Source organism: Elephantulus edwardii, unplaced genomic scaffold (genome assembly GCF_000299155.1).
Source record: "Elephantulus edwardii isolate Elephantulus edwardi_28Jun2011 unplaced genomic scaffold, EleEdw1.0 scaffold00116, whole genome shotgun sequence".
NCBI classification, from domain to species: domain Eukaryota; kingdom Metazoa; phylum Chordata; class Mammalia; order Macroscelidea; family Macroscelididae; genus Elephantulus; species Elephantulus edwardii.
In genome coordinates this window covers 8,701,426-8,721,053 of record NW_006399866.1, presented here as the reverse complement: position 1 = coordinate 8,721,053, position 19,628 = coordinate 8,701,426, and the positions used below count along the sequence as shown (strand labels likewise).

General features: G+C 37.5%; 1 protein-coding gene across 1 annotated transcript in view; it reads right to left on the bottom strand.

Moving 5' to 3' along the window:
* SCAI (suppressor of cancer cell invasion) overlaps nucleotides 1-19,628 on the bottom strand; it is a 196,171-nt gene that overhangs the window by 53,591 nt on the left and 122,952 nt on the right. The window contains exons 7-11 of the mRNA XM_006892570.1: nucleotides 16,958-17,054; nucleotides 10,976-11,074; nucleotides 10,670-10,822; nucleotides 1,364-1,465; nucleotides 1,044-1,145 (exon numbers count right to left, since the gene is read on the bottom strand). Of these exons, the coding sequence (XP_006892632.1) occupies nucleotides 1,044-1,145; nucleotides 1,364-1,465; nucleotides 10,670-10,822; nucleotides 10,976-11,074; nucleotides 16,958-17,054 (553 nt within the window). The remainder of the gene's footprint in view (nucleotides 1-1,043; nucleotides 1,146-1,363; nucleotides 1,466-10,669; nucleotides 10,823-10,975; nucleotides 11,075-16,957; nucleotides 17,055-19,628) is intronic.

Here is a 19,628-nt window from a genome sequence, read left to right as displayed (position 1 = left end):
GAGGGACATTATGCTTGGTAGGGTGGAGGAACAGCGCATGAGGGGAAGGCCCTCTATGGGGTGGATTGATTCAGTGACTGGGGTAATCGGGATGGGTGTATCGGAGACAGTGTGATTGGCACAGGACAGAGCAGAGTTTAGGGCTGTTGTACATAGGGTCGCTATGAGTTGCAAGCGACTCAATGGCCCATAAAAACAACAACAACATGAGTACCACTCTGGTGTTGCTGTTTGCCTTATGTTGTTGTTTTTGTTGTTAGGTGCTGTCAAATTGTGTACAACTCATAGTGATCCTACGAACAACAGATATGAACCCTGTCCTATTCCATGCCATCTTCACAATCTCAAACATACTCAAATTTATTCCTGTAGTCAATGTGTCAATCCACCTGGTGGAGGGTCTTCCTGCCATCTCTCCACCTTTCCATGCATGATATCTCTCTCCAAGAAATAACATCTCTTAGCAATATGCCACAAGTATGTGAGATGAAGCTTTATCATCTTTGCCTCCAAGAAGCACAGTAGCTGCACCCTCTCCAAGACAAACCTGTTTGTTCTTTCTGCAGTACTCTTCCCCGATACCACAATTCAAAGGCATCAATTCTTCTTCTGTTATCCTTATTCATGGTTCAACTCTCAGATGCATAGCAAGTGACTGAAAAGACTATGGCCTCAATCAGGTGCACCTTAGCCCTCAAACTGACATCATTCCTTTTCAATAATTTGGTTAGGTTCCAGACTGCAGACTTTTCCAGTACAATACATCTCCTGATCTCCTGACTACTGGTACCAAGTGTAGTGATATGGAGGAAGGCTACAGCCTGGATACGCATCTTTCCTAATTTTAAACCAGGCAGTTTTCTTTTGCTCTGCTTACACAATAATCTCTTGGTCTAGGTGTGTTTGCCTTGTAACTTTGTCTTGTGTTTGGCTGAATCTACCTGAATTCTTGACTCAAATATTCAAAGACAAGAGTGATTCTCAGACTCTAGATAGGGCACACTTATCCCATATTGGAAAAAAAAAAGTTTGATTTCACATACCTTAAAAGATGCTGCTAAGAATGTGTACAGTTGGCTGAAAGTTGGTTTATAGAGCAAGTACTTGTGGGGATTTTCTCGTTTGGTAGGCTTATCAGCTGAGTCCTATATTTATAGAGAGGCGACAATATACATATAAGTTCTATCTGACAGATGTCTTGTCAAAGCCTATTTTCTCTATATTCTTTATTATTATTTTTGTTTATCTGTTTCTCATCAGTAGAACTGTATTCATTCTTGTAGTCAGATAATGGGCTGAATTCTATGAGAAACAGGTAGAGCAACATTGTTAACCAAAACTGCAAAAGTAAGGATAAGATTACCTGCATTCCTGGTTTATTCATCTGGGAAGCTAAATTCATTGGTTCCCTTTCCAGAGCTTGTAACATCCGGAACATGTCAACAGTTAGTTCACTGAACTTAACCTGCAATCAGATAAACTTGGTCACTGATGCAACCCACAGTTCTCAAAGTCTTTCATCATTTTACTATTCTTTGCATTAAGGTATATTGAATGATACTGAATTTATTCTCCAATATTTCACTATGAAAATTTCCAAAGAATAGGTAAGTTTAAAGAATTTTAGTGACAAGCATATTCCAAGCATCCGTCATATAATAGTTTTTAATATTTACCATATCATTTCATTGACCCATCTGTCTATCAATCCATCAATTTCCTCAGATACTTAACATAAAGCAGTCAGGGAAGCACACAGATATGCTAACAATAAAATAATATTGTAATTTATATAACAATAAAAGAAATAATAAAAGAATAACAAGAATAAAATGTGCTAATAGTAGATAAAATAAAGAGGCCATTGAAATATTTTTACTAATGTTCAAAACAATCTAGTAAATACATTATGAATGTTTAAAATTGGACCCTTTTTTGTTTCAATTACTTAAGTAGAACCTTAGATATACATATGAGAGTAAGAAAAAGGGATAACAATTTTAAAAATATCTATGAAATGAATGAGGAACTACTTAGTTTACTAAGTAAAAAATTACTATATTAAGACTAATCACTATAGTTTGAAATATTTGAGTTATTTAATGTCTTTTAAAAGTAGACTAAGCAGAAAATTAAAATCTTTGACTAAAATTTCAGAGAGCCATGCTATAACATGAGATTTTCTGATTATGTCAAATGTTTGCTGAAATATGACAGGATTGTTCTTAAATCTCTTCTCTACATTCACCATCAGTTAGTCCTGTAACTTCTACAAAGATCTTTGAGATCAGGGCTTAAAAAAATGATCTGAGTCTTTGGTCCTCTCCACTTTGTCTAAAATGAGGTATATAAAGAGCAAATATCCTAGGTAGAAGACAAACTCTATACACAGGATATTTACAGATTCCTGCTTTCCACCAGCTGCTGTGTGGGAGACAGATGGGTAATCTCGTCTCGCATAATTTAAAGCCTCTAATTGGAGGGTCAGCTATGAGTCTATTCCAACGTGATGGCAAACAGCAACAACCCCTTTCCCACCATCATTTCCATACAAAAATAACACATCCTTAAAACCAGGAGAAGATAAAATAGACAAATGGGAGCTTCCAAGAATTAAATCCCTATGCACATCCAAAAACTTCTCCAACAGGGTAAAAAGGGAAGCCACAGACTGGGAAAAAGTATTTGGTAATGACATAATCAGATAAGGGACTTCTATCCAGAATTTATAAAATACTTGGGCACCACAACAAGATAAAGGTAAATAATCCAATAGAAAAATGGGCACAGGATAGAAACAAACACTTCACCAAAGAAGACATTCAGATGGCTAACAAACACATGAAGAAATGTTCAAAATCCCCAGCTCTAAGAGAGATGCAAATCAAAACAACTATGAGATATCATCTCACCCCAATCAGAATAGCAAAATTTAACACAAATGCTGGCGAGGTTGTACAGAAACTGGAACCTTTATTCACTGTTGGTGGGAGTTTAAAACGGTGCAAGCACTGTGGAAGGTGGTATGGCTTTCTCAAAAAGCTGCAAATAGAAATACCATTTGACCCAGCAATTCCAATACTGGGAATATACCCCAAACAGACCATAACTGACATCCAAGCAGATATATGCACACCCATGTTTATTGCATCTTTGTTCACAATAGCAAGGAGTTGGAAACAACTTAAGTGCCCATTAACAAATGAATGAAGAAGCTGTGGTATATTCACACAATGGAATACTATGCTGCATTGAAAAACAAGGAACTCATGCAATATTATTCAAAATGGGTGACCCTGGAGGACATTATGTTGAGTGAAGTATCTCAGTCACAAAAGTACAAATACCACATGGTGCCACTGTTGTAAAACAAGACTGACCTCGGGGTTGGAGGGAGACTGAGAAAGATGTTCAATAATATATACTGCATTGAAACAGATGAGGGAGAAAACTGTTTAAAATGGATATGTGATTAGGTGTTTTTGTCATGATGGGAGTCCAGAGTGAAGGCTGCATTGTGGAGTGGACCTGGGAAGATGGATTGTTAAACAACGAAAGAATTTTTCTTTTACATTTCCAAGAGGGTAGTGTACTGGGGAGAGGGTTGGGAGGGGAGATAAGTGCAACAATGAATGAATGGAAATCCAAAGTCTCTGTAAATTTTCCTTGAAGTTAATAATAAAGTTTTAAAAATGCACAAAAACAAAAACAAGAAAAGGGGGGGGGGAAATAGCATATCATACTTCATACTTGAAGCTTTTCTATCTTGGTCTGATAGTCCATGCATGACATTCTTACACTTCTCTATTTCCTATTCCTCAGCTTTCCTTTAGTCAGCTGGCTCCTAATCTTTCTTGCCTTTTGCTTTTATTACATGTTGCCATCTGCATACAGGTTTGTTACATCCCAAACCAAATAACCAAGTTCAGTGCCTGATAATACCAAATACCTACCTGCACCACAAGTCAAAAACATACAAGTCATCTCTGACATCTATTCTTCAGTTACTTTCATAGTAAATGTTTCCAGAGACTCCTATGGATATCTTAAAGCAAACCTCATTACACTTTTACCACCACCACTACCACTGACCTAGGAGAGCACTTGTGGCCTAATGACAAAGAAACTGAAGACATGTAATTCAACTCCACCAGCTGCTCTGTGGGAGAAGGATGGGCAATCTCCTCCCCTGAGATTAACTGCTTCTGAAAACCCACCAGAGGGTCAGCTATGAGTCAGTTCTGACTCAACAATACACAACCACCACCACCACCACCAGTAATCTAGCGGTAAGAAGCTCTGCTACTAACCCAAAGATATGTGGTTCGAGTTCATCAGTTCTCCATAGGAAAAAAGATGGGCAACGTTATCCTTTCCAATTTACTGCCTCTGAAAACCCACTAGAGGGTCAGCTATGAGTAGATTTCAATCTGATGGCACTCAACAATAACGAATCACTTATGTGAAAGATATCACATCACACCAAAATTATTCCAGAATTCCTCAAGCACTCAGATTTACTCTAACTCCAATCCATTCTCTATAATTAGAACCAAAATGATCTTTGCAAAATCTAGGTCTCATCTTATATATTAAGACCTCTAATGGTTTTCCAGGCCAATTACCTAGCATAGTGTAAGACCAGCTGATACAGCCCTACCCACCTCTTGTCTTCAGATGTTGTCCTTGGCTCTCTTGGTTCTTTTGCTCTTTATTTTTAAGTGTATTTACCCTTTAGTTCCCAGCTCAAGACAAGTTCTCAAACATTTTTTAATTAACTTTCTAGATAAGATCTAACAGAATCATGTACTTCTCTTTTGTCACATTTGTTGAGGTGGCAATTTTATATTTACTCAGGAGATTATGTGTCTGTTTTCACATTCACAACTAGACGATAAGCTCTGTGCCTTTTCATTTCCCCCGTCAACCCTAGTGACTGAAATATAACTGCCACTCAATAAAAACTTACTGTATGCATGAATCATTTTTTGAACTCTCACCTCCAAATACTATAGTTTAAAAAGACAACTACTAACACAAAGTCCTATTTTCGTATAAGGAAGCAAAGTAACCATTTCTATTTTTTTTGGGGGGGGGGAATAGAAAGAAAGCTTCTGCTTCTTGTTATATAAGGGTTATCCATATACACTTTGGGATTACAGGAACTTGCTCTGAGGCCAGGATTGGATGAGAAAGGAAGGTAAGTGAACTCAAACACATTCTGCTGTCTTTGAGGAAGAATTAGTTGGGAGAACTGTTCTATCCATACTCAAAGCCAAAAACACAAAAGGATAAACTCAGAAAAGGAGTACACAATATATAAAAAAAAGGAGTATACAATAAAATTTTTTTAAAATCTACTCAGTCATAAGCAAAGTAAGTAGGGGCAGGTGTCTATTAATAACAGCTTTGGTTTTGATGCAGATAACTTGAGGCTATCAACCTTTCCATTACTCATTCAATACAAGTCACCCAACTGTCTATGCTCCTATTCACTTATGACAAATTAAGTCATCAATATGGGGGGGGGAAGGCAAAGAAAAACCAGAGGAAAAAAGGACACATTATGTACTTACAGACATAGAACAAAAATAGGAATTAGAACAGATTACCAAAAACACCACAAGACAACAGAACAAAATCTTTTAAGTGTTGAAAAGGAAAAAATTGTCAGTCTAGGGTAATATATGCAGAGAAAGATGAAAACACTTGCTTTAATAAAAAAACCCAAGAGACTTTGTCACCAGCATACCTGTACTATAAGAGTTGCTAAAAGAAATTCTTCAGGTGGAAGAAAATATTAACAGAAAGAAGCTTGATGCTACACCAAAAAATTAAGAGTGTTTGAAATGGTAAATAAGTGATTATATATCAAATACTTCCATATACAATTTCAGGAATTTCTTTAATGGATAACTTGTTTTAACAAAAGTTAATAAAACATCAGCATGTGTAAGAGTTATAACATAAATAGAAATAAAAGTAGAGAACATCAATATAAAATTAATGAAGATATGCAATATACTGGAGTCTCTGGATTGTGTAACTAGTTAATGAGTTCTGCTGACAACAGAAAACTGTAGGTTTGAGAGTGCCCAGAGGTGCCTCAAAAGAAAGGCCTGGTTACTTGTTTCCAAAATATTAGTGAATGAAAACCCTACGGAATACAATTCTATAACAACAGAAATAAGGAGGCCAGGAGTCAGTCTACTCAGAGATAAGTGGTGCTAATATACAATATACTGATATGAGTCAAGGAAGAAATCTAATGATTTATTCATCATGGTACATAAATAAACCAACGCCACAGAATCAGAATTTAGAAACAGTTTCACATATATTTAATCATTACATTTATAATAAATCTTTTGTTACAGTTTTAACAATGTCAGGCTGGAGACTAAGGTGCACCTGATCCGGGCTATAGCTTTCATAATTGTGTGCTATGCACTGGAGAGCTGGACAGTGACAAAGGATGATAGGAAGATAACTGATGCCTTCGAGCTGTGGTGCTGAAGAAGAGTGTTGAATATACCATGGATTGCCAAGAGAACAAACAGGTTTGACCTGGAGAGAGTGAAGCCGGGTTGCTCCATGGAGGAAAGGATTCTAAAGCTCTGTCTGACATACTCTGGGCGTGTTGCAAGGAGGGATCAGTCCTTGGAGAGGGATGTCATGCTTGGAAGGGTAGAGGGAAGGCAAAGGAGAGGAAAATCCTCGATGATATGGATCGATTCAGTGATTGGGGTAGTGGGAGTAGGTGTGTTTGAGACAATGAGATTGGCACAGGATAGAGCAGGGTTTAGGGCTCTTATACACAGGGTCGCTATGAGTTGCACGCAATTCGACGGCATATAAGAACAATAACGCTATTCTACTGGAAGTCCACATGAGAATTTTGACCTCTACATTACACCAAAACAAGGTAAGTTCTAGATAGACAGCAATCCTACATGTTAAAGGCAAAGTAATGAAGGTTTAAAATTAAGATAGTTTGTATGACAATCTGGAATAAAAGGTGCACTGCATAGTGGATCGTGGGATTAGGAAGGGAGGAAAAATGTGCAACAATGAATGAATTGAATTAATAACAAAGGATAAAATTGTTTATCTTTGTGACCATGGAGGACTCAGAGATTTCTCAAAATAAAGAGCTTTCCATGAAAGAACAAATTTAGAAATAGTACTATATTAAAAGTAAGGATATTTGCTTATGAAAAGACACTAGGGAAAAAAAAACAACCAACACACTAGAGGAGAGCAAAAGACGAGTAACAAAGAGGAAGATATTTAAAATGTATAAATTTAATTTAAAATGGTTATGCAAAATATACTGGAAACTACTACAAATCAAGAACTAAGTAACTCCAGAATTTTTTCCTTACAGGAATACAGATTTGGGCTGAACTAAATTTTGCCAAGGAAGGTCTGGTAGTGTATTCCACACAGAGCTGTGTTGCCAACCCAAAAGCCTCCACTTTCAGGCAGACCAAATCCACCAGTTGCTGTTAGGAAGAAAAACAGGCAATCTCCTCTTTTGCGATTTCAGCTTCAGAAACCTGAAGGAGAATCAGCTATGAGTCAGTTTCACCTTGATGGCACCGACTCTGAGTATGTTTTGGGACTTTGCCTAATACTATTCTAAGTGGATGGCCAATTTAAAATCCTACTAAGCAGCATGAAATATTCAATTTTTTGCACATGGTTATCAGGATTTGTTATCCTCAGTTCTGTGTCTATTCTGCTTTATTTTTAGGCATTTTGAATTAACAATATCTATGCTTGAGAGGGTGGAGGGTCAGCGCAAGAGAGAAAGACCCTCAGTGGACTGATTGAGTCACTGGAATAATGCAGATAGGTGTTTCAGAGACAGTAAGATTGGTAAGGGATGTTTAGGGTTGTTGTACATAGGATTGCTATGAGTCGCAGACAACTCAACGGCATGTAACAACACAACAACAACAAAGTGGGTTAAATTTTCATTTATTTTCCTAGTGAAATTTTGTTTGAATAAAAAAGGTTAGGAAAATTCTGAGCCTTGCAGATAATATTATTCTATCAAACACACATACATACATACACAGAACCTTGGTGGCATGGTGGGTTATGTGCTGGGCTGCTAACTGAAAGGTCAGAATTTCAAATCTACTCTGCAGGCAAAAAATGTGGTAGCCTTCTCTAATTTACAGTTCCAGAAACATGATGGAGGGTCATCAAGAGTCAGAAGTGAGTCGACAGCAATGGTTTGGGATTTATTATCCATTACATGTATTGTTGTTGTGTACCATTGAGTCAGAAATGACCCATACCTGACACCCCTCCACCCACACTGGGTTTTCAGAGGCAGTTAATCACATGGGAGGAGTTAGCTCATCCTTTGCTCATAGACTTGAACTCGTAGACTTCGAGAATGCTGCACAGCTTCTTGCCACTAGACCACTTTACACCATATAGTTTTAAAAATGTTTTAACTGGGGGAGCTCTGGTGGCCTAGTGGCAAGAAGCTACACTGCAATCCCAGAGATGTGTGGTTTGAATCCACAAGATGCTCTGCTGGTGAAGGAGGGACAATCTCCTCCTGTACCAGTCAGATCTGATTTGACAGTACACACAAAAAATAAGAAAAACAAAATTTTTTTTTAAAAAAAGAAAAATTAAAAAAAAGTTTTAACTCATAAATTTGTAAAATTTATGACTATAAAATTAAAAATTAAATAGTATTGCAAAAGTGTCATAATAATAGAAATATGAGAATGAGAAAAATGCAAAATTATAGTAAACCAAAATAAAACATATATAATTGCAACACATCCATAACAAAAGATAGAAAAATGTATTCACTACTTTCCCAAGATGCTATAACTTCCAGTAAGTTAAATTTTCTTCATCACAAAGTTATTGTCATGAAATAATATTTTTTAAGTGTAATTTCCATTTTATTTTCAGACGAGTTTTTTCTTCAGCCTTTTAAGGAATCAAATCCTTACAAAGACTTTGGTGGTGGTCGTGGGGCAGCACCTGCAGGTCTAAATCTAGGTGGAGGTGTCCGGTCCTTTCGGGCTTCACGAGAACGGTTCCTCATCACCTTGCTGTGAATGGCACAACTCACACAGTAGTGCAGTTTCACATAGAGCTTTGGAAGCACATAGGCATCGAAAACACTCGCTTCGGAAATGTCCCTGACAGCAGCTGCCTCTAATATATTTCGGATTACGAACTTCTTAATTGCCTTGTCCTTGGGCACGCACCGGGCGCAGTTCGTGCAGCGAATAGGCTGCACGTGGCCATGGCCCTTTTTGGCACGACAGTTGTTTCTCCTTTTCTTCGTCATGTTGGAAGCGAGGATCCGGGAGAGATGAAATATTATTTTAAATTCTCTTTTGTCAGTCGTCGTTCGTTGTTAAGAGCCATCGAGTCACAGGCGACTGTAAGTGACCCGACAAAGGAGAGTCCTCCACACTATGTGTCTCTCATCCTTTCTCCAGGTTGACAGGGTTTCTGGAGGCAAGCTATTACAGAAGTAGATGCCGCTCCTGCTTCCAAGCTTGCCTTTGTCAGTAATGTCTAAAAAAAAACACCAAACAAAAACCAAAAAACCAAAACAACTCTTCAAGGAATAAATTAGTATTGATGCATGCTACGTGGTGACCTAGTGGCAAGAAGCGGCACTGCAATCCCAAAGACATGCGGCTCTGCAGGAGACAGATGGGCCGTCTCCTCCCACACCTGAAAACTCACCGGAGGATCAGCTATGGGTTGGTTCCAACTTAACCGTACACAGCAGCAACATGTTAACTGTTGTAACATGGACAAACTGTGATAATCTTAAGTGAAAGCATCGTACACAAAAGGTTACAGATTCTACGCTTCACCTATATGAAAAGTCCAGCCTAGGGAAATTTGCAGTGTCAAAAAACACACTAGTGATTGCCAGGTGCTGAAAATGAGGGTGTGAAGGGGAAAGATGAGGCAGTCTGCTCCCATGAAGATTTACAGTCTGAAATATCCCACGGGGCAATTCTACTCTATCCTATAGAGTCGTTACAACTTGAAATTGATTCATAATCAATCACGAATTATACCTTAATGGGTATGGGTTTTTTTGAAGGTGAAGAATGTGTTGTGGAATTAGATGGTAGTGACTACTGTGTAATATTGTTAACCTACTACAAGTCACTGAATTGTATAGATTACAGTGTTTAAACTAGGAAATTTCATGATATGTGAATTTTATATCATCATTTAAAAAACTTTTTTGTTCTTTTATGAATAAATTAATACACAGAAACTTGAAAGTTTAAAATTTATAAATAAAAAAATCAAAAGTAAATATGCCATTCATAAACAATTTAGAGCACTGACAAGTTTCCTCCTTATTTTTTCCCTCGGCAGACATTCCAACATTTTTTAAAGAATTCTATCTACATAGCTCCATAAAAATTTTTTTCAATTACTAAATTATGATCATCTTCCTAAATTATTAAACATTCTTTGCATATAATTTATTTGTATTTCACACATGGACACAGCATTAAGTAATTAATGCTATTAATTAATTTAATAGTTCTTTATAAATGCATGTTAAGATATATATAAGATATAGTAACTCTGCAATAATAAAAAACTCTATTTTTAAAAATGTAAGTATAATTCTTTTACAATCCTTTACCTGATTATTACAATTACCAATAATGAGTGCATCAGCCAGTGACAGCTGTCCCACAATCATGCCCTGTTCCAACAAGGGGGCTCCTGTTTCAGCAAGGCGGTTAGATGTAATAACAATGGTATTATCGTCATTAAATATCATGACGGGATCTGCCTAAAAATAGAGAGGTAATAAGCACTTAATGGCAAAAATATATTAATACTCTTAGTATTCCTTGTTCTTATTATAGACTTAAAGTATATAAATATACCACATACCCTTTACTTATCCATAATTACATGTCAAGCGTCTTAGTAAAAAACTGACCTCAATGAAAGCTGCCACTTCTTGAAGGACCAAGTTCCATTCCACTTGATCTTCAGTATTAAAACGGTGAGTATAATCTTCAATTTCATCTGACAATTCCTGATTTTAAGTTGCCATAAAGCAAAAAAGGTTATAAAACACATTAAAATAAATATCCATAATGTATCATGTTCCTGGTAGTTTATTACAAATACACAGGACCAACTTTAACAGACAATAAACAAAGCAGACTATATAAATGTACATCAAATCAGAAATTTCAAGTTCTTAAGAGACCTAGTGAGATTCATATACACTTACTGGTCAACCAGCAGTACTCTAAATAATAGGAAAGATGAAATAATAAGAAAATTGTAGGAAAAATGGAAATGAGAATCACAAGGAGAAAGGGTAAGGCTCACGGAAGTGAGAGGTATATAACACTATTTTTAGTGCCCTAATCAAAGATATGCATGATACACTTAAAAATGTAAAAAGTATGCTATCCATATGACTGAGTACAGAGTGCCACCAGAATTTAGTATGCAACAACTATCGTATTAAATGAATTAAGAATGTTGTATGTTATGTGCAGTGTTTGAGACTCGTAGCGACCATGCAACAACCCTAAACCCTGCTCTATCTGTACCAACCTTATTGTCTCTGACACATCTACCCATTACCGCAATGATTGAATCAATCCATTTCATTGAGGGTCTTCCTCTTTTTTTCACTGTCCCTCCACCATCCCAAGCATGATGTCCCTCTCCAAGATGAACCTGTTTGTTCTTCTAGCAATCCATGGTATATTCAATATTCATCTCTAGCAGTACAGCTCAAGGCCATCAATTCTCCTTCTATCATCCTTGGTCATTGTCCAGCTTTCTGATACACAGCAAGTAATTCCAAAGATTATGGCCTGGATCAGGCAAATCTTAGTCTCCAGACTGACATTGTTGCTCTCTCTTCAGAACGCTGGAGAGGTCCCTGATAGCAGAATTTCCCAATTCATCTTTTCATTTCCTGTATGCTGGTACCAACAGTGTTGTCTGTGGAGCCAAGCAAATTAAAGCTGTGAACAATCTCTTCACCATCTATCATGATGCTGCCAATAAAATAAGCCCAGTGGTGAGAATCTTTGTTTTCTTAATGTTGAGCTTCAGTTCATATTGAAGGCTGCAGTCCTTGACCTTCTGCAGCAAGCTCTCCAGGTTCTCCTCAGTTTTAACAAGCAGAGTTGTGTTATCTGCATAACACATATTGTTGATGAGTCTTCCTCCAATCCTGATGCCACATTTCTCCTCATACAGCCCAGCCTCCTGGATAATCTGTTTTGCATACAGACTGAAAAGGTATGGAGATAGACACATCCCTGGCATACACCCTTCACAGTATTGAACCATCCAGCATTTCCTTGCTCTGTTCTGACAACTGGCTCCTGTCCAAGCATAGGTTTTGCAAAAGCATGATTATGTGTTCTGGGATTCCCATTCTTCTCAGAGTTAGTTTGTTGTGATCCATACAGTCAATGCCTTTGCATAGTCAACGAAACACAGATAGACATTCCTCTGGTACTCTCTGCTTTCAGCCAAGATCCATCTATCATTAGCTAGAATATCCCTGGTGCCTCTTCTAAACCCAGACTGTACTTCTGGCAGTTCTCTGTTGATGTGCTGTTCCAGTCATTTTTGGATAATTTTCAGTAGAATCTTTTCTGCATGTGACATTAATGATATTGTTTGATAATTTCCCCACTCTGTCAGGTAAACTTTATTTGAATGGGAAAATATGGATCTCTTCCAGCCAGCTGGTTAGGTGGTTGCCCTTCACATTTCTTGCCACAACTTGGAGTGCACATCCAGGACAGCATCTGTTTGTTGAAATAAGTCAATTGGTATGCCGAAAATTCTTAGGGCCTTGTTTTTTGCCAATTCTTTCAGAGCATCTTGAATTTCTTCCTTCATAAGCACAGTCTCCTGCTCATATGTTGTTTCATGAGATCCTTCTGTGTCTGCCAATTCCTTTTGGTACATTTACTCTGTGTACTCCTTCTATCTTCTTTTAATGCTTTCTGGATCATTTAATAGTCTGCACAAAGCACCCTTAAGTCTTGCAACTTGAGGCTTGAATTTGTTCTTCAGTTCCTTCAGCTTAAGAAACGTCAAGAGAGTTTGGCCCTGTTGATTTTCTGACTCCAGCTCTTTACACAAATGAATTAAGAATAAAGTTAATTATTCTCTCTGGAGACTAAGGTGAGCCTGATACAGGCCATGGTTTTTGCAATCACTTATTATGCATCAGAGTTGGACAATGACTAGGGAGGATAGAAGGAGAATTGATGCCTTTGAGCTGTGGTGCTGGAGAAGAGTATTGAATGTATCATGGACTGCCAAGAAAACAAACAGATTCATCCTAGAGAGGGTTAAACCAGGCTGCTCCTTGGAGGCAAGGATTCTGGGGCTTCGTCTGACATACTTTGGACATGTTGTAAGGAGGGACCAGTCTTTAGAGAGGGGCATCATCCTGGGTAGAGTAAAGGGACAACGCAGGAGGGGAAGACCCTCTATGAAGTGGATTGATTCAGTGACTGGGGTAATCGGGATGGGTCTGTCAGAGGCAATGAGATTGGCACAGGATAGAGCAGGGTTTAGGGCTGTTGTACATAGGGTCGCTATGAGTCGCAAGCGACTCGACGGCACATAACAACAACAACAACAACAAGCCAAATAAAGATAGAGAAGTGCCATCATTACAAAGGATGGAAAAAAACAATGGTCATTCACAATACCTTTGTAAAACATCATTTTTTTTCCTGGTCTAATCTTTCGTTTAGTTTCTCTTAATCTAAGTATTTTACCTTTTATTTACATTTTGTATCAATTTACCAATGAGCAATGAAATGTAAAAATACACTGAAAGGTCCTTGTCAGAAGGTGATATATATATTATAGTTGTTAGGCACCAACTATACTCATAGCAACCATATGAACAACAGACAGAAAACTTGCGCCATCATCTCAATTTCTACCATGTTTACACCCACTGTTGCAGTCACTGTGTCAATTCTTCTTGTTGAAGGGTTTACTCTTTTTCACTGACCCTCCATTTTTCCAAGCATGATGCCATTTTCAAAGGACTGATGCCTCCTTATAACATGTCCCAAGTATGTGGGATGATGTTTCATCTGATTACATTTCCTCCAGGACAGACTTGTTTATTCTCTTAGTAGTACATGGTACTCTCAGTACTCTTTACCACTACTAGGAAGCTATGGTGGCCTAGTGGCTAAAGAGTTACACTGTCAACCCAAATGGAGGTGGTTTAAATTCACCAGCTACTCCATGGTGGTCAATCTCCTTCCATTAAATTTACAGCATTTTAAAACCCACTGGTGGATCAGGTATAAGTCAGGGAGTTAATGACTGTGAAGGACTGTGGTCACACACTACAACTCAAAGTCATCATTTCTTCTTTGTTCTTCCTCATTCAGTGTTCAGCTTTCATATATATAGGAAGCAAATGAAAATGCCAAGGCTTGGATCAGGTGCACCTTCATCTTAAACTAACATCCTTGTTCTTTAGCACCTTAAAGAAATCCTCCACAGCTGTGCAACACATCTTTTGATTTCTTCACTGCTGATTTCACATCCTTTGATTTCTTCACTGTGTTTAATGTGATTCAAGTAAAAGGAAATAGCTGACAACTTCAAACCTTACTCAACATCTACCATGATATGTCAGCCAGACAAATAAATAACATTGAGAAGAATGGGAACTACAGAATATTTAAATTTGTGTTCATATGAAATCTATCCATAGCCATTTAGACTGCTGTTTAGAAAAAGGGGATAGTACCTCCAATGAGACAGACGGATATAGTGACTTCAGGAATGAGTTCTAGTGTGTCAAAAACAATGAGGATGGCAAAGGATAGGGCAGGGCTTAGGGGGCAGTTCAGAGTCACTATGAGTTATACTCAAACTGATGGCAGCTAACAAACAACATGGTTTAAAATCAGCAGAGCTGTGCATCAGAGTTGTATCCTTTCTCATACCTATATAATATGCAGGGTGAACAAAGAGTTCAAGAAACTACACTACATGAATAAGAATGTGTCATTACAATTGGAGGAAGACTCATCTTACATATAAAAAGTGTAGAAAACTTGAAGTATTTATCGAAGAAGATCAAAGACTACAGCCTTAAATGTGGATTATAGCTCAGTATCAAGAAAACAAAAATCCTCCTAATTGTCAGAATAAGCTTTCCAATTTCATCATTTCTGCCTTTTGCTTACACTTCTCAATGCTCAGCAGAAAGTTTCAAAGTCTCTTCTGACATCCATTTTGGTATCTTCTTTCTTTGTAATGACCTTCTGCTTTCATTATGTCTGCTGTCCTTGACATCTTGTCATCCTACAATTTGTCTGGTCTTGAATGTTGTAATTTTGTAGATATATACAATTTAGTCTTTATTGTTTACAAACTACAACAAAATTATCCAGGCACAAGTAAGATTTAGAATTTTTATGTATGTGTTTGAATAACTTTTTTAAAAATTGTGATTTGAGTAATTGTTTGCATAGCAGATTGGTTTTTCATCTAACCATGCATACACACGTTTTGGTTCTGAACATTAATTGCAATACCCAAAATGTAATCATACTGTCCTCACACCTCTCTTGTAATTCTCATTTCCAGTAATCCTTCTAGTTTTCTCTTTCCCGCATTAGGGCCAGAGTTGCAGGGATTCCACTAGTAAGCCTCAACAAATAACTACGGCCTTTTATGTTTTTTAGTTTTGTTTTATATTTTGTTTCATATCCACCCTCCTCCATCCATCTCTCAAGGATCTTCTACTGTGGACTGTGGTCCATTTTAGAGTTGTCAGGGGTAGTAGCAGGGCTCCATCTAATTATTCTGGTCTCAAGGTGACTGAACTACAACTTTGCTGTTCTTTCCTCTTTTTTGTACCAGACAAGAGGCCACAAGTTGGATCTTAGATTGCTACTCACAAGCTTTTAATACCCTAGCCATTATTTAGCAAAGCAGAATGTAAAATAATTGTCTTTCTGGACTAAGCTATTTAAATGGATCAGTGTTCCAGGACTACTGTTGCAAGATACCAGGTACAGAAACTCAGACCCCCCAGGGGATGAGCTATGATTAGGAAGCTGATGAAGCAATGTCCCCTGTTGGGTCTGTTACTCACGATTATATTTATGGCATATACTAATATGAATTTAGAAATATAATTTACCAAATCTATGTATAGTTCTTTTCACTTTTTCATATCTTCTTGCCTGTCTGCCTATCTATCTGCTATTAACTGTATTTTGGGTGGAATTCTCAAGCCTTCCCTTTCTTTAGTGGTTATCTTGCTATCAACCCCTTACTGTATGCAAATTCCCTTTTCCTTCACTTATCTTACCATGTGTCTATTATCTATTCAAGAGAGCTCTGGAGGTCCAGTGGGTAAGAAGTTGGTTTGCCAATGCAAAGGCAGACAGTCAAATCCACTAGCTGCTCTGTAGAAGATAGGTAATCTCCTTCCATGTGACCTACAGTCTCTGAAAATCTGTTGGAGGGTCAGCTCTAAGTTGATTCAAACTTGAGAGCAGTGAGTTTGAGTTTTTAATTATGTATTTACTCATTTTTACCTCGTTCTCCCTCCTTTCCCATCCCTAGTAACGATACAAAAATGATTAAATTATTATTTCTGAGTGGTAACTTTTCTTTAGCTTTTCATATTCTGGCCTTACACAGTACTGCCCTTATGTGATTGCCTTATTTCACTCTGCACAATGTCCTGTGGATGGATTCATGTTATGCAGTACTTTACAAATTCTTTACAGATCTTCAGCATTTCATAGTACTCTCTTCTTTGATCTTTTGTCCACTGATGGGCCCTTCAGTTATTCCCATCTTTATATTATTGTAAATAATGTGACAATAAACATTAGCATACAGAATTGAGAATTTTAATTATTTTAAAGTACATTACCTTTACCAGATCCTTCACAACATCCATTTTGTTTAGGAGAAGACAAACTACTATGAATCTTGCATAGTATCGTAACTTCTTAACTACCAACTCAGGCCTAGGGAAGAGAATAGGAAAATGAAAGCATTTGCTTGAATACGTTTTTGGGTGTTGGGGTGTTTTTTCTTTCCAATTTTAAAGCAACATTTAAAACTTTTGATCCTTTTATGCAGTTGCAAACATTTCCACATGTAACAACATAGCCTTTTAACACATTTTTTATTCGATGTTTATTCATTTAATAAAAACATAATGAGAATTTAGATTTATCAGGCACTAAATTAAGAACTTAACTACAAAAAAAAAATCTATAGACATTGTCTCTTCCTTCACAGATGTTGTTATTAGAAGAGCTAACGTTTTTCCTGAAATTTAGGAAAATGTTAGCCACATTTCTGTCAATTTATTTTCCCTTTCCCAAATAGTCTCTCTTTCTGCAACTCCAATCACACTTAAATGGAACTGGTTGATATTTTCCATGATGCTCTCTAATATTTTATTCTCTTCTTTTAGACTGGGTAATTCCTGTTCATTCTCCTGAAGTTCAAGTCTTTCCCTTTTTCCATCTAAGTGAGACAAAGAACTGCTGACAGATTTTGATGAGAAAAATAACAAGTTAGGAATTTCTAGAGGCCCTTTTGAGAATAAATCATGTCAGGGAAAAAGAGTAGAAGGAGGGAGGCAGTCAGGAGGCTACTGTAATTGTTCATGTAGGAAAGGACTGTAGTCTATGTAAGGGTAGTACTAGTAAAAGCTGAGAGAAGTAACCAGAGTATGGATTTATTTTAAAGGAAGGCATTAAGAAGATCTGGCAATGAATTAAATGTAGGTCTGGTCTTTGGAGGCAAGGATTTTGAAGCTCTGTCTGACATACCTTGGGCTTGTTGCAAGGAGGGACTAGTCCTTGAAGAAGAACATCATGCTTGGAAAGGTGGCGGGACAGCCCTGAATAAGACAGATTGACGCAGTGATTGGGGTAACAGGGGTAGGTATGTGGAGGGACAGCGCAAGAGAGAAAGACCTTGAATGAGATAGACTGACTCAGTGACCGGGGTAATGGTGGTAGGCATGTTAGACACAAGGAGGTTAGCTCAAGATAGAGCAGGGTTCAGGGCTGCTGTACATAGGGTCACAGTGAGTCGCAAGTAACTCAATGCATGTAACAATAACATCAAAGATAAAAGTTCATAGAAAATATTTTATTTTTTTGTAAACAATTATTATGTTAACTTAGAAATTTCCACGAAATCATGGAAAAAATTATAAGGATCATGCATACATTCATCAATTAGCACATTTTTTTGCCACACTTAGCCAATTTTTACCATTCTTATGTTTTTTTCATCACCTTAAATTTGGCATGTATGCTAAATAAACATACTGAGGTAGATGGATGGGTACATTCTGTTTTGGAAACTACTCTGCAAAACTGTGGCAAAAAATTATGAAGTGCATCAGTGCTAAACAGTCATATGAGAAACCGCCTTAAACTTTTGAAAGGTTGGCAGAAGAAAAAGCCATCCTGGAATCTCATTAGAAAGTTACATATCAAATTAACCTTGATATCACAAATTCCACTACAAAGTACGAAAAACCTTGACTTTAGATCCATATCATACATTAATAAAACAAAAAACAAACCAAAAAACCTCCAACACTTTCACTGTTAAACCTGGCATGACCATTCATTCTTTTGATGAACTTCTGGTACCGCAGATTATCAGCCTTGGCCAACATTCTAAATATTGACTCTTTAATTGGGAAACTCTCATCTTCCAACTGGTGAACTAAAATATCTTTCCCAATCTCGTGTGTATTCATAAACTTCATTTTCTATCTATATAATAATGACCAGCCTCATCCTTACCCATTTCAAAAAAGAGGCATAACTTGCAGTTTCTATCTCTTGTGTATTCATAAACTTCACTGTCTATATAATAATGACCAGCTTCAGAGTTAACCACTTGATAAAGAGGCAGAACTTGCAGCTTCTGAGATGAGTTATTGTGATGACTCATATTTGACCCTTGAGTGGGTTGTCAGAGGCAGCAAGTTGTACAGTAGATTGTCCATCCTTCTCCCACAGAGCAGCTGGTGTATTTGAATTATGTGGCTCGGGTACTGCAGCACAGCTTCTTACCACTAGGCCACCCAAGCTCTCCAGAAAACCTATAGACTGAATGGCTCTACTTTGTCAGGTAGAGGTGCTATGAATAAGATCGACTAGATGACACCTTAAACAGGAGAGGCTTAGAGAATACACATCCTGAGAGGTATACTTGCTTCCCAACAGGCAGTTATCTTGGTAATTGCTAGGGCATACCATTCCTCCTGAACCTAAAATATTCTTAGGTTAACAGTGTGAAATACAATGCATACTAACTTTATAAACAAATCAATATAAAATAAAAATAAATTAAAAAGTGTTCTCAGGTAGATGAGACAAGACAGACAGCAAGTGCTTCCCTCAACATTGTTGTTGTTATGTGCTGTCGAGTCGCTTCTAATTCATAGCGACCCTCTGTACAATAGACCTAAACTCCGCTCTATCCTGTGCCAATCGCACTGCCTCTGACACGTCCATCCCAATTACCCCAGTCACTGAATCAATCCACCTCAAAGAGGGTCTTCC